Below are 12,683 nucleotides of genomic sequence, written 5' to 3' on the forward strand. Positions count from 1 at the left end.
AAGAGCTCGCTTTTCTCGCCAGCCGGGACTGTTCCGAAGGTTAATCCCTGCTAAGGCTTTTATCATCTGGAGGTACAAGCACTACCTCTGGATCCTGGGGCTTCATTTGCAAACATGAAATAGTAGCTTTTTTGGCCCCAGGCTTTCAAGTACCTTTTTAAAAGTGAGGCGCACTCCTCAGCTTTAATGAGATGACTTGCTTATGGTGCTGACGTGCTGACAAGACTGCCTTGCAGAGAAAAGGCAGAACGTGTGCACTAGCCCCCCTCGGAGAGGGACCCGCCACTGCCAAGTCGCCTTGCACTGCTCTCTTTTCAAATCCTGACTCCCTAATTGATAGGAAACTGCAATCTCCTTCAACAGAGGAGAAACCTACAAAATGCTTCACGGTAGATTTTTAGCTTCCCTGCAAAAACCCCTCGGGCAGAGATGGAGGAGGAGGTGGTTCAAAGAGCTGGTTCAGTCACACCAGGGCTTCTCAATGCTGTGATTTTGCTCCCAGGAGACATGTGGCTCTGTCTGGAGATCTGTTTTTGGCTGTCTCGACTGGGTGAGGGCCTACGGGTGGAGGCCGGGGATGCCGCTGAACACCCACAATGCCCTGGCCAGCAACGCCACCAGCAATGTGTTATGCCCTAAATGGCAACAGGACCGAGGAGAGAAAAAGATAATGGCTACCTTATAAAAGTAAAGCTCAAACAGTCTTTTTCTCAGGGGGTCTGGTGAGCTCAAAGAAGAAAGGACTGCAGAGACAGAAGAGGGTGCCACCTGTCACTTAAAGAAGGGACCACAAGCCTGAGCTGAGTCCATGGTCCTGCCCGCAGGGAAATGAAGCACATCAACAATAAAGATGGCTGGTCACACATGCATCTCCACCGCTCTATTCCGTGTGCTGCCAAGGGTGATCAGAGGGATCACGGGCCCAAGCACAAGTATGGCCTGCCTAGCGTTCTAAGGGGGAGCCGCAAACCCAGACCTTGGTGGCTCCGATTGCCATTATCTTTTTTTAATCAGAGTACAGTTGCTTCACAATGTTAAGTTTCTGCTGTACAACCAAGTGAATCAGCTATACACACACACACACACACACATATCCCCTCCCTTAGACCTCCCTCCTACTCCAGCCCCATCCCATCCCTCTAGGTCATCACAGAGCACTGAGCTGTGCTCCTGTGCTATATTCCAGAGTTCCCAGTATCTGTCTGTTTTACACATGGTAGTGTATTTATGCCAAACCTAATCTCCCAATTCACCCCACCTTCCCCTCCCTCACTGTGTCCACATGTCCGTTTTCTATGTCTGAGTCTCTATTCCTGCCCTGGAACTAGGTTCATCTGTCCTATTTTTCTAGATTCCACATGTTAACTTAACATGCACTAATATACGATACTGGTTTTTGTCTTTCTGACTTACTTCACTCTCTATGACAGACTCTAGGTCCATCTACATCTCTGATTGTGACTGGACATAAAACTATGTTCGGAGAATGCCTCCCTAACATATACAGGCACACCCACTCTTGATTTAAATCTGCCAAATGGATCAATTTGGGATGCAGAGGCTGCTGGGGAAGGTGTTTCGATTTATTTTGATTTGTGCTAGAAGCATTTCAAGAAGACCGGCCCTTCACCTGCTTCCCTGCCAATGAAAAACACACAAGACACGCTGCCTGGCCTGAGTACCCCAGTGCCAGGGTGGGCGGTGCTGAGGCCAGATCACTCACACCACTGCATACCTGGCTCGACAGAGGCGACTGTATGTTTAACTTGCCATTCTTGGGAATGTCTATTCTGTAGCCAAGAGGAAGGAAAGCGTTGAATCCAACAATGAGGTCAGGGTGTTCATGGAAGAGCTGCGACACTCGTCGGATGACGCCAGGTGTATCGATGCTGGAACAAAGAAGACCAGGAGTGGCAGGAGAGTCTTAGGGGGCAAACTGGGAACCGAGCTGACTTCTGACTCTCTTAAGCGTCCCAGGACACAGGCTGCTCAACAGACAACAAAGCACCCTAAACTGTGCTCTGTGTGACTCTGCAGACAGTGGTCCACCACCAAGGCAGCCAGGCCTGGGCTCCCTGTATCTTCCTGGCAAAAACCCACACAACAGGCACACAGCACAGCTCCCAAAAAACCGCAAGCACGTGCGCTAGGTTCTGAAAATGTCAGGAGAGCCAGCTGCACATCCTGAGCTCCAAGAAGAGACAGGAAGCCAAGTCCTCTAAACGGGGAGATAAATTCACTTCATACGAATTAGCGATCTGCTGTGACACAGGAGTTGTTCCCAGCAACTGACGGTAATGCATAAATGTCAAAGGCCCTGCAAATATGGAAACTGCTTAACAGCTCACGGAGAGAGGAGACAGGATTCTCCCTCAGGGCTACAGTCAGGGCCAAGGTCTTGTGGAAGGAAACCAGGTGAGGCCTGTCGTTATTATTTCCTCTGGGAAAGCTGCACAGTGTGGATCTGATACTCACGAATCTAAGTCAGAAGGGATGGAGTCCTGGTCCCGTCTCTGCTCCTAACGTGAATCTGGGTGAACCCCTGGCCCACTCTAAGTCTCAGCAAGCCCCCTGTCAAACAAGATAGGGGATCCGGAGGTCCCCGATATATCTCTAACCCCCCTGATTCTGTGCCTATGAAAACAGCTAATGTGTTTTAAATGCCTTCTAAGTGCCAGGTTCCTTATGAAGCATTTTATGTGCGTTATTTCCCAAGCAGGCCTGGGATGAGGGCGAGGCTAGTGAGGCACTCACCTTGGGGATTAAGATTTGAGGGGGAGAGAGTGCCAGAACATTCCTTAATCAGGATAAGTAACATTTTCACGTAGTGCTTGGCGGAGGGGGAAAAAATCTAAATTTAAAAAAAAATCCCCAACGAACAAAATTTATCTTAAAAAACCCCAACATTCTGAGTAAAGACAGGATCTCACCCTGTGCTTGCCTGACTGCCTCACTCGCCTCACCCCATCCCTGCCCTCCTTCCAGGAATCCCCACAATAGCTCCACAAGGAGGGTACCCTTCCGGCCCGTTTTTTGGAAGAAGGAACTGAGGCTCTGAGAAGTCATAACCTGCGCAAGGTCACCCTGTTGAGAGTCAGCGGGGGGTGGTGGCTCCCACTCCGCTCAGGCCCACTGCGGCCCAGGGCGTACCCTGGGACGTCCCCCTGGGCAGGGGCCCCGCAGGTACCTCTGGCTCTTGAACTCCTTCATGATTTCCAGGAAGCCATTGTAAGTGGCAGGATCGCTGCCAAAGCGGATCTTCACCTGGTCCAGGTAGGTGAGGGCGTCTTCCACCTGCGGGGAGGGGGAGGGTCCTGGTGGGCCGCGGTCGGCGTAGAAGGGGACGGGGCCGGGGGTCCCTGGCGGGAGGGGTACAGGCCGGGCTCCGAGGGGCGGAGGCAGGGAGTCGCGGGTCCAGGGCCCAGAGGAGCGGAGGCCGACGCAGGGCCAGGGTCGGGCGGGGCCCTGGTAGGGGGCGCCAACCTCCGGGGACTGGACGACGGGGTTCCCCAGGGACGGCTGGGGCACCACTCACATGCACCGGCAGTTTCTCGTGGCCCCCGGAGCCCGAGCGACCCCAGCGGGCGCCGCTCAGCCCCCGGCCCGCAGGGCCGACGCCGCCGCCGCCGCCAGCGTGCGCCATGTTGGAACTCGGAGCCGCGGCCCGCCCCGCCCCCCGCCCGAGGGTCGGCCGCGCATGCGCTGGCTCCGCCCGGAGGGGGCGTGGCCCGGCGGCGGCTGGGACAGCAAAACTCCTTGAGGGACTGGCTGTAGGATCCTATCCGTAAAACTGAAATGCTGCTAACGCTTAAAGTACCACCGGTGGGCAAACCAAGGCCTGCCCTCTGCTTTTGTCCGGCCCCACAAGTAAGCTGAGAATGCTTTTTACAATTTTAAAAGTTGGAAAAACTCCGATAGTGAAGATTATTCTGCGCCACGTGAAAATTCTATGAAATTCAAGTTTCAGCGTCTGCAAACTTAAGGTTTACTGGAACACTGGAATGCCCACTCTTTTACTGGGCACCTCTGGCTATTTTTGCGCTCCGGCAGCGGAGTGAATAGCTTCTACAGATGCTAAGATCTACACAGCCTGATATATTTACTGAAATAGTGTTCTGGACCCCTGCTTTCTAGGGTTGATGTAACAACTGGGATTAGGGTTAGGGACACACGGTACCCACATACAAGGCCCTGCATTGAAGTTTTGCCGAAATGCTTTTTAAAAATTTTTTTATTAATTTATTTGGCTGCGCTAATTGCAGCATGTGGGATCTTATTTGTGGCATGCAAATTCTTAGCTGTGGCATGTGGGATCTAACTCCCTGACCAGGGTTTGAAGTCATGCCCACTGTGTTGCGTATACAGAGTGTTAGCCATTGAAACACCAGGGAAGTCCCTGCTAAATTGCTCTTGACTTAGTCCTGATCCTCCTCTCCTCACTTCTCTAGTCCTGTTCCCATCACTTCCCCACTGGACCAGTTTGGGAGCCTCTTAACCAGTTTTTCCAGTCCCAGTGCTATCAAGAACTGAGATCATTCCACAACTGCTTCCAAATCTCCAAGGTCTTCCTATTTCTTATGAGTTAAATCTAAGCATTTGTATGCAGCATGGAAGGCAATAAAAACCTGCCCCTTATGAACCTTTTCTTGCAGAATTTTTCACCCAAGTAAGCTGCCTTCTATCTGTGCAGAAACTCCTGTCAATGCCTGCTTAGCCTGGCTGCTCCCTGACCCCATGTGTCAGCCGGAAGTCCTATTCTATCTCTTCATTACACAAAAAGCACCCTATATATCCTGCAAAATACAACCCAAATATCCTCTCTCTCAAGAAACTGCCCGACTTCTCTGCCGTCCCACAGTCTCTTGTACATCATCTTCATTTGGTATCTCTATTTGTGAAGAGGTGCAGGAAAGCTGAGACTATATTGGCAACGGGTGCATCATTTGCCAGGGGTCATGAGTAAAATTGGGACTTCCCCGGTGGCTCAGACAGTAAAGCATCTGCCCACAAAGAAGGAGACCCAGGTTCGATCCCTGGGTGAGGAAGATCCCCTGGAGGAGGCGTGGCCACCCACTCCAATATTCTTGCCTGGAGAATCCCATGGACAGAGCAGACTGGCAGGCTACAGTCCATGGGGTCACAAAGAGTCGGACACGACTATAGGGGGAGTTCCAGCAGCAGAAGTAGAATGGTGAGCAAAGGTAACAAGGCTTTTACCCCCAGAGTGTCATCAGTCTTTCAAGAAGGATAAAAATCAATCACATACACAGATGTAAAGTTTCAACTGTGACAGATACTTCAAAGGGAAGTTACAAGTGTAATAGTACTCTGTTCCAGTTACTCTACCATCTCCAGATTTAGAGGTTTACACGATAAGAACATTTATTTTGTTCTTCAACCTCCAGGCTTGGAAGGGATAGCTCATCCCTGTCCCCTCTGTGTCAGCTGGGTATTTGGAAGGCTGAGGATGGAATCCTCTGAAGGTTTACTCACTCACATGTCTCAGTTGCTTCTGGCTGTAGGTTGAGGCCAGTGGCTATTGCCAGAATGACCCACATGTGGCCGCCTCATGTACCCTGAACTTCCTCACAGTATGGCAGCTAGGTTCCAAGCCCAGTCACACAGAGAGGAACAACTGAGCCAGGTGGAAGCCTTATAGCCTTTTCTGATCTACCTTTGCAAGTCACACAGAATCAGAAGTCCCTCCCAAATTCAAGTGGAGAGCCAACAGACTCCAGAACCTGGGGAGTGGCCAGGTTCTGAAATAGCATGCATGATGCCTGTGTGCTCAATCGTGTCCAATTCTTTGCAACCCCATGGACTGTAGCCCGCCAGGCTCCTCTGTCCGTGGAATTCTCCAGGCAAGAATACCAGAATGAGTTGTCATTTCCTTCTCCAGGGGATCTTCCCGACTCAGGAATCGAACCTGGATCTCCTGCATTGGCAGGGAGATTTCTTACCATTGAGCCACCTGGGAAGCCCCAGGAATAGAATGGGAGATAGGAATTATTGCCATGACCATTTTTGGAAAATATCTTCTGTCACCAGACAGACTTAACCCAGTCAGGGGATGAGAAAGGCCTCCCAGAGGTAGTGATATTCTAGCTGTGTCCTAAATGGTATGTAGGTGTTCACTGTGAAAATCAGAAGGAATGGCTGTGCAAAGGCCCTGTGGTGGGAATGAGTGTGGCATATTTAAAGAACTTAAAGAAACCAGTGTTCTTGGATTTCAGAGAAATGGGAGGGAGAGAGAAAGAGAGAGAGCAGGATAAGTGTAGAGGGAACAGAGAAGGCAGGCCACTCTTTCTTATGAAATGAGTTAAGGCTTTCGGACTTGGCATTTAGTGCTGGTAGAAATTGTGTGTGGGTTCTACACAAGGAACTGTTTCAGAAGCTTGGAAGTTGGAAGCAAATACTCTGACTGTTCTGCAGGGAAGTGATTGGAGGGGAGCCAGGGAGGGTGCAGGGAGGCTGTTTCATCGTTTAGACAGGCAAAGGATGATGGTGGTTTTAGACCAGGGTAGGAGAAGGGGAGGTGGAGAGAAGGTGGTGAAAGGGAGTGATATTTAGAAGGTAAAGCAGAGAGGACGAGGCACAGGGTGGACGTGGGGTTGAGGAGAAAGGAAGTGTGAGGATTCATAGCTCCCAGCCCACAAAGGTATTCTGCTCAGTTTCATTGCATTTCTGCCTGAACAGAAGCTAAGGCCGACTGAAGCACATTCTGAGGCTACCAGTCCTATCCACAGCAGCAACTCCTGGGGCAGTCCCTCCCCTGAGAATCAATGGCACATGTGGGCTTCTCACAAGCCCCAGAGACCTTCTACATTGCTCCCCCTCCCACAAGGATCACTTTAGGTTTTCTATTCTTTTAGTAGGTCTCTTAGGATCAGAGGAAGCCCTCACTCAACTGGAGAACAGGCAACCACAAGTCAGTGCCACCTTGGGCACGGGTGTGAGTTCTGAAGGATACATGAATATATGCGTGTGTGCATGTGTGTCTGTGTGTGTATTCAATATGTAGGCAACAGGACGTGTACATCTTTTCATTCTTGTTTTTATAAAGCATGCTGCTGCTGCTAAGTCACTTCAGTCATGTCCGACTCTGTGCGACCCCATAGACGGCAGCCCACCAGGCTCCCCAGTCCCTGGGATTCTCCAGGCAAGAACACTGGAGTGGGTTGCCATTTCCTTCTCCAATGCATGAAAGTGAAAAGTGAAAGTGAAGTCGATCAGTCGTGTCCGACCCTCAGCGACCCCGTGGACTGCAGCCCACCAGGCTCCTCCGTCCATGGAATTTTCCAGGCAGGAGTACTGGAGTGGGGTGCCATTGCCTTCTCTTTAGAAAGCATACAAAGTGGCTAAGCTAATTTTTTTCTTTACTATTCTCATCTACACAGATTAAGTTGAAAACCTTTCAGATAAACAACAAGGGCCTGCTGTATAGCCCCTACTGTATTTCCCTACAGGGAAATATATTCAATATATTATACGAACCTATAATGGAAAAGAATCTGAAAAAGAATATATATATATGTGTGTGTATATATATATATCAATTTGCTGTATATACCTAAAACTAGCACAACATTTTAAATTGACTGTACATCAATATAAAAAGTTAAAATGATTTTATATGAAAATAAAAAGTAGTTTTTAAAAAATTAGAAAAAATGGAAAACCTTAGAGATGACAGTTTGGATAGACAGCTTAGATAAATTTGGGACACAAATTTCCTTATCATTTGTCTAATTTAATGACATTAAAGTAAGTTCTCTGGTAGGTCTTTTGTTGGACAGTATTTTGGCAAAATTAAGAAGATCAAAAATCCTGTATATTTTGAACTAGGTAAGTCTTCCCAGGTGGCAAACATTAGGATCAAACTCGCTGAAGTTGGGAATCACAGTTTGTAGCAGAATTTTCGGAGAAGGCAATGGCACCCCACTCCAGTACTCTTGCCTGGAAAATCCCACGGACAGAGGAGCCTGGAAGGCTGCAGTCCATGGGATTGCTGAGGGTCGGACACGACTGAACGACTTCACTTCCACTTTTCACTTTCCTGCATTGGAGAAGGAAATGGCAACCCACTCCAGTGTTCTTGCCTGGAGAATCCCAGGGACTGGGGAGCCTGGTGGGCTGCCGTCTATGGGGTCGCACAGAGTTGGACATGACTGAAGCGACTTAGCACCAGCAGCCGCAGCAGCAGTAGAATTTTACAAGCTGCCAGAAGTCCTCATGCCCTGGTGTGAACGCCCTGCCTTGTCTTCCTTCCTGGAGTATAGGCGCTCCCAGGAACATCATGGATGTCACACCTACAGTATGTCTATGTCTACATGGTGAAGGTGAAGGGAATTCTCAGGAGTATTTAAGATTCCAAATGAAGTTGATTTTGAATTCATCAGAAAGCAGATTATGTAGGTAGACCTGACCTAATCAAGGGTACCCTTTATTTTTTAATTTAAAATTTTTTGTCCATCAGCAGATGAATGGATAAGAAAGCTATGGTACATATACACAATGGAGTATTACTCAGCCATTAAAAAGAATACATTTGAATCAGTTCTAATGAGGTGGATGAAACTGGAGCCTATTATACAGAGTGAAGTAAGCCAGAAGGAAAAACACCAATACAGTATACTAACGCATATATATGGAATTTAGAAAGATGATAACAATAACCCTGTGTATGAGACAGCAAAAGTGACGCTGATGTATGGAACAGTCTTATGGACTCTGTGGGAGAGGGAGAGGGTGGGAAGATTTGGGAGAATGGCATTGAAACATGTAAAATATCATGTATGAAACGAGATGCCAGTCTAGGTTCAATGTACGATACTGGATGCTTGGGGCTAGTGCACTGGGACGACCCAGAGGGATGGTATGGGGAGGGAGGAGGGAGGAGGGTTCAGGATGGGGAGCACATGTATACCTGTGGTGGATTCATTTTGATATTTGGCAAAACTAATACAATTATGTAAAGTTTAAAAATAAAATAAAATTAAAAAAAATAAATTCAGCTTAAGATTTTTAAAAATATTTGGGCCATTTTTAAAGTCTTGATTGAATTTTTTACAATATTGCTTCTATTGTTTTATGATGTGATTTTTTTTCTTTTTTTTTGGGTCACAAGGCATGTAGGATCTTAGTTTCCTGAATCCAGGGATCACCCCCCTGCAATGGAAAGAGAAATCTTTTTGTTGTTGTTGTTTTTAGTTTATTTATTTATTTTAATTGGAGGATAATTACTTTACAATATTGTGATGGTTTTTGCCATACATCAGTATGAATCAGCCATAGGCATATATGTGTCCCCTCCATCTTGAAGCCCCCTCCAACCTCCCTCCCCACCCCATCTCTCCAGGTTATCACAGAGCACCGCCTTTGGGTGCCCTGTGTCATACATGAAACTCACACTGGTTATCTATTTTACATATGGTAATATATATGTTTCAGTGCTATTCTCTCAAATCATCTCACCCTCTTCTTTTCCCACTGAGTCCAAAAGTCTGTTCTTTACATCTGTATCGTGGAAGGAGAAGTCTTAACCGCTGAACCACCAGGGAAGTCCCAGGGGCACTCTTTAGAAGAGTCTGGAAGTCAGTCTTGAAGCAGCAGAGATGTGTGATTCTGTTGGCCTTGAAGGAGGAACCAGCCACGTCATGATCTGCCTATGGAAAGAGGCGGCCTCTGGGAGCCAAGAGCCACAGGCCTATAGCTTTGCAAGGAGCTCAGCTCGAAAGGAGCATGGATCAGGGCTCTGAGCCGGTCAGTGAGATCCCAGCCCCAGTGACAACTTGTAGGACCCTGAAGAGAGAATCCAGCCACATTATGCCTAGATTCCTGACCCACAGACACTGTGAGAGAATAAAAGGCTGTTCTTTTCAGCAGCTAAGTTTGTGGTGATTTGTTACTCCGTAATAGCTCACTAATACCCCATGAAGTAGTCTTGTCAAAACCGTTTACCGTGTGATGATGAAGTGTCAATGTAGGTTCTTCAGGTGTGACAAATAGACTGCTTTGGTGGGGATGTTAATAATGGAGGAAATGACACGTGTGTGGGTGGAGGGGGGATATGAGAAATCGCTGTGCCTTCCACTCAATTTTGCTGTGAATCTAAACTGCTCTAAAAACAGTCCATTTAAGAAAATGTCTGCTCTAAATCTAATCAAGTCATTTAAGACCAGAGTTGGCAGATTGTAAATTATATATATATATATATATATATTTAAAATTTATTTGTTTGGCTGTGCTGGGTCTTAGTTGTGGCATGTGGGATCTTTGGCCTTTGTTGCAGCATGCAAACTCTTTAGTTGCTGCATGTGGGATCTAGTTCCTTGACCAGGGATCAAACCCAGGCCCTCTCCATTGGGAACATGGAGCCTTAGCCACTGAATCACCATGGAAGTCCCAATATTTTATATTTTAAACAAATAACTATATAATAAAAGTATTATAAATGTTATATACAATATAAATATATATGTTTATTGTATGTCTGTATAATACACACAGTATTAAAGTATACAGTATAAATAAGTACAAAGAGCCAGATTGTAAGTATTTTTCACTCTGGGTTCATACATTCTCTGTCACTGCAGCATGAAAACAGCCATAGGTAATATGCGAATGAACAGGCATGGCTGTGTTTCAATAAAACTTTATTTACAAAAACAAACATGCAGACTGTGGCTTGCTGACTCCTGCTCTACAATGAGACTAGAGACAAAGCAAACGAATGCAGTGCAATGGGTGAACAAATCTTTATTGCATCCTAGTTTAGTTTGAAGAAATAGCTAATTAGGAATGCTTTAGGACTAATTAGAAAAATTAGGAATGCCTATTGTTAGTTTGGCAGGTGTGTGCAGTTATGTAGGAGAATGACCTTATTCCTTAAAAATGCCTCCTTACATAAGCGCTGAAGTGTCTTGATATCACCAGGGCCAGAATTAGGGTGAGGAGTCTGTGCAAATACAGGATCAGAATCCAGTTTTATTGAAAATGTTGGTATTTTGTTCAATATGCATTTTTATTCATTTTGATTTAAAAGTTATGGTAACCCAATGTCTGTTTTGATGGTTGACTATTTTTGGTCTGAGTGCTCCCTCCACTCTTCTCACCCTAGTCCCGGTGTCATTTTGAATTGGTTTAGCAGGAGATTGGCAGCAATAGGGCAATCAGGGAATCTCAATAAACACATGTTCATTGTCCTCAATATTGCAACTTTGCTGTGGGTTTGAATGTTTTCACAGAGTTTAGCAAAAAAAAAACCAAAACTCTAGACTTTAAAGTTAAAAGTTTTCAATTAACTAAACCCTGCCCAGGGACTTCCCTGGAAGTCCAGGGGCTAAGATTTGGGACTCCCAGTGAAGAGCGCCCAGGTTCAGTCCACGGTCAGGGAATTAGATCCCACATGCCACAATTAAGAGTTCTCATGCCATAACTAAAGATCCTGCATGTCGCAAGGAAGACCTGGCATAGCCCAATAAATAAATATTTTAAAAATAAATTTAAAAAATACCCCCCCTCAAACTTATAGATACAGAAAGCAGATTGATGGCTGCCAGAGGCAGGAGGTAGGGCTGGGTGAAATGGATGAAGTTGGTCAAAAGATATAGCTCTAGGGGGCAGGAATTGGGGGACTAAGAGCTGTTTAGGTGACCAGATGTCCCGATTTGCCAGTGACTGAAGAGTTATCATAACATAGAGTTTTTGTTTTAAGTGGCATCAGTTCATTCAGTCACTCAGTCATGTCCGACTCTTTGCAACCCCATGGACTGCAGCATGCCCAGCCTCCCAGTCCATCGCCAGCTCCCAGAGTTTACTCAAACTCATGTCCATTGAGTCAGTGATGCCATCCAGCCATCTCATCCTCTGTCCATCTCATCCCTTCTCCTCCTGCCTTCAATCTTTCCCAGCTTCAGGGTCTTTCCCAAGGAGTCAGTTCTTTGCATCAGGTGGCCAAAGTATTGGATTTCAGCTTCAGCATCAGTCCTTCCAATGAATATTCAGGACCTATTTCCTTCAGGATGGACTGGTTGTATCTCCTTGCAGTCCAAGGGACCCTCAAGAGTCTTCTCCAACACCACAGTTCAAAAGCATCAATTCTTCGGCACTCAGCTTTCTTTATAGTTCAACTCTCACATCCATAACATGACTACTGGAAAGTCTTGTATACAGAGTCACCATGATCACCCTACTTCTGATTTTTACCTTATAGCCTCTGTTCTATTTGATTGCTTGCCATGATAATGAATTATTATTTGGGTAACCACCTAATAAGGAAGCTGACTTCTCACCAAAAATAACTTATGATAAATAAGTCCTGGAAGTGTCATGTACAATCTGGTGACTATAGTTAATAATACTGTATTGTATATTTGCTGGAATCAGAATTGCCAAGAGAAATATCAATAACCTCAGATATGCAGATGACACCACACTTATGGCAGAAAGCAAAGAAGAACTAAAGAGCCTCTTGATGAAAGTGAAAGAGGAGAGTGAAAAAGTCGGCTTAAAACTCAACTTGCAGAAAACTAAGATCATGGCATTTGGTCCTATCATTTCATGGCAAATAGATGGGGAAACAATGGAAACAGTGACAGACTTTATTTTGGGGGGCTCCAAAATCACTGCAGATGGTGATTGCAGCCATGAAATTAAAACGCTTGCTCCTTGGAAGAAAAGTT

At 46.4% G+C, this 12,683-nt stretch overlaps 1 protein-coding gene across 3 annotated transcripts in view; it reads right to left on the bottom strand.

Annotated features, from left to right (window-relative positions):
* The window catches only part of SIN3B (SIN3 transcription regulator family member B), a 43,865-nt gene extending 40,212 nt beyond the window's left edge, over positions 1 to 3,653 (bottom strand). For all 3 annotated transcript variants that reach the window (XM_005208562.4, XM_003586243.5, XM_059888511.1), the window contains exons 1-3: positions 3,536 to 3,653; positions 3,188 to 3,294; positions 1,736 to 1,889 (exon numbers count right to left, since the gene is read on the bottom strand). In XM_005208562.4, coding sequence (XP_005208619.2) covers positions 1,736 to 1,889; positions 3,188 to 3,294; positions 3,536 to 3,643 — 369 coding nt within the window. In that variant the 5' untranslated portion in view covers positions 3,644 to 3,653. The remainder of the gene's footprint in view (positions 1 to 1,735; positions 1,890 to 3,187; positions 3,295 to 3,535) is intronic.
* Positions 3,654 to 12,683: the final 9,030 nt, after the last annotated feature.

This window comes from Bos taurus, chromosome 7, assembly GCF_002263795.3.
Source record: "Bos taurus isolate L1 Dominette 01449 registration number 42190680 breed Hereford chromosome 7, ARS-UCD2.0, whole genome shotgun sequence".
Classification (NCBI taxonomy): Eukaryota; Metazoa; Chordata; class Mammalia; order Artiodactyla; family Bovidae; genus Bos; species Bos taurus.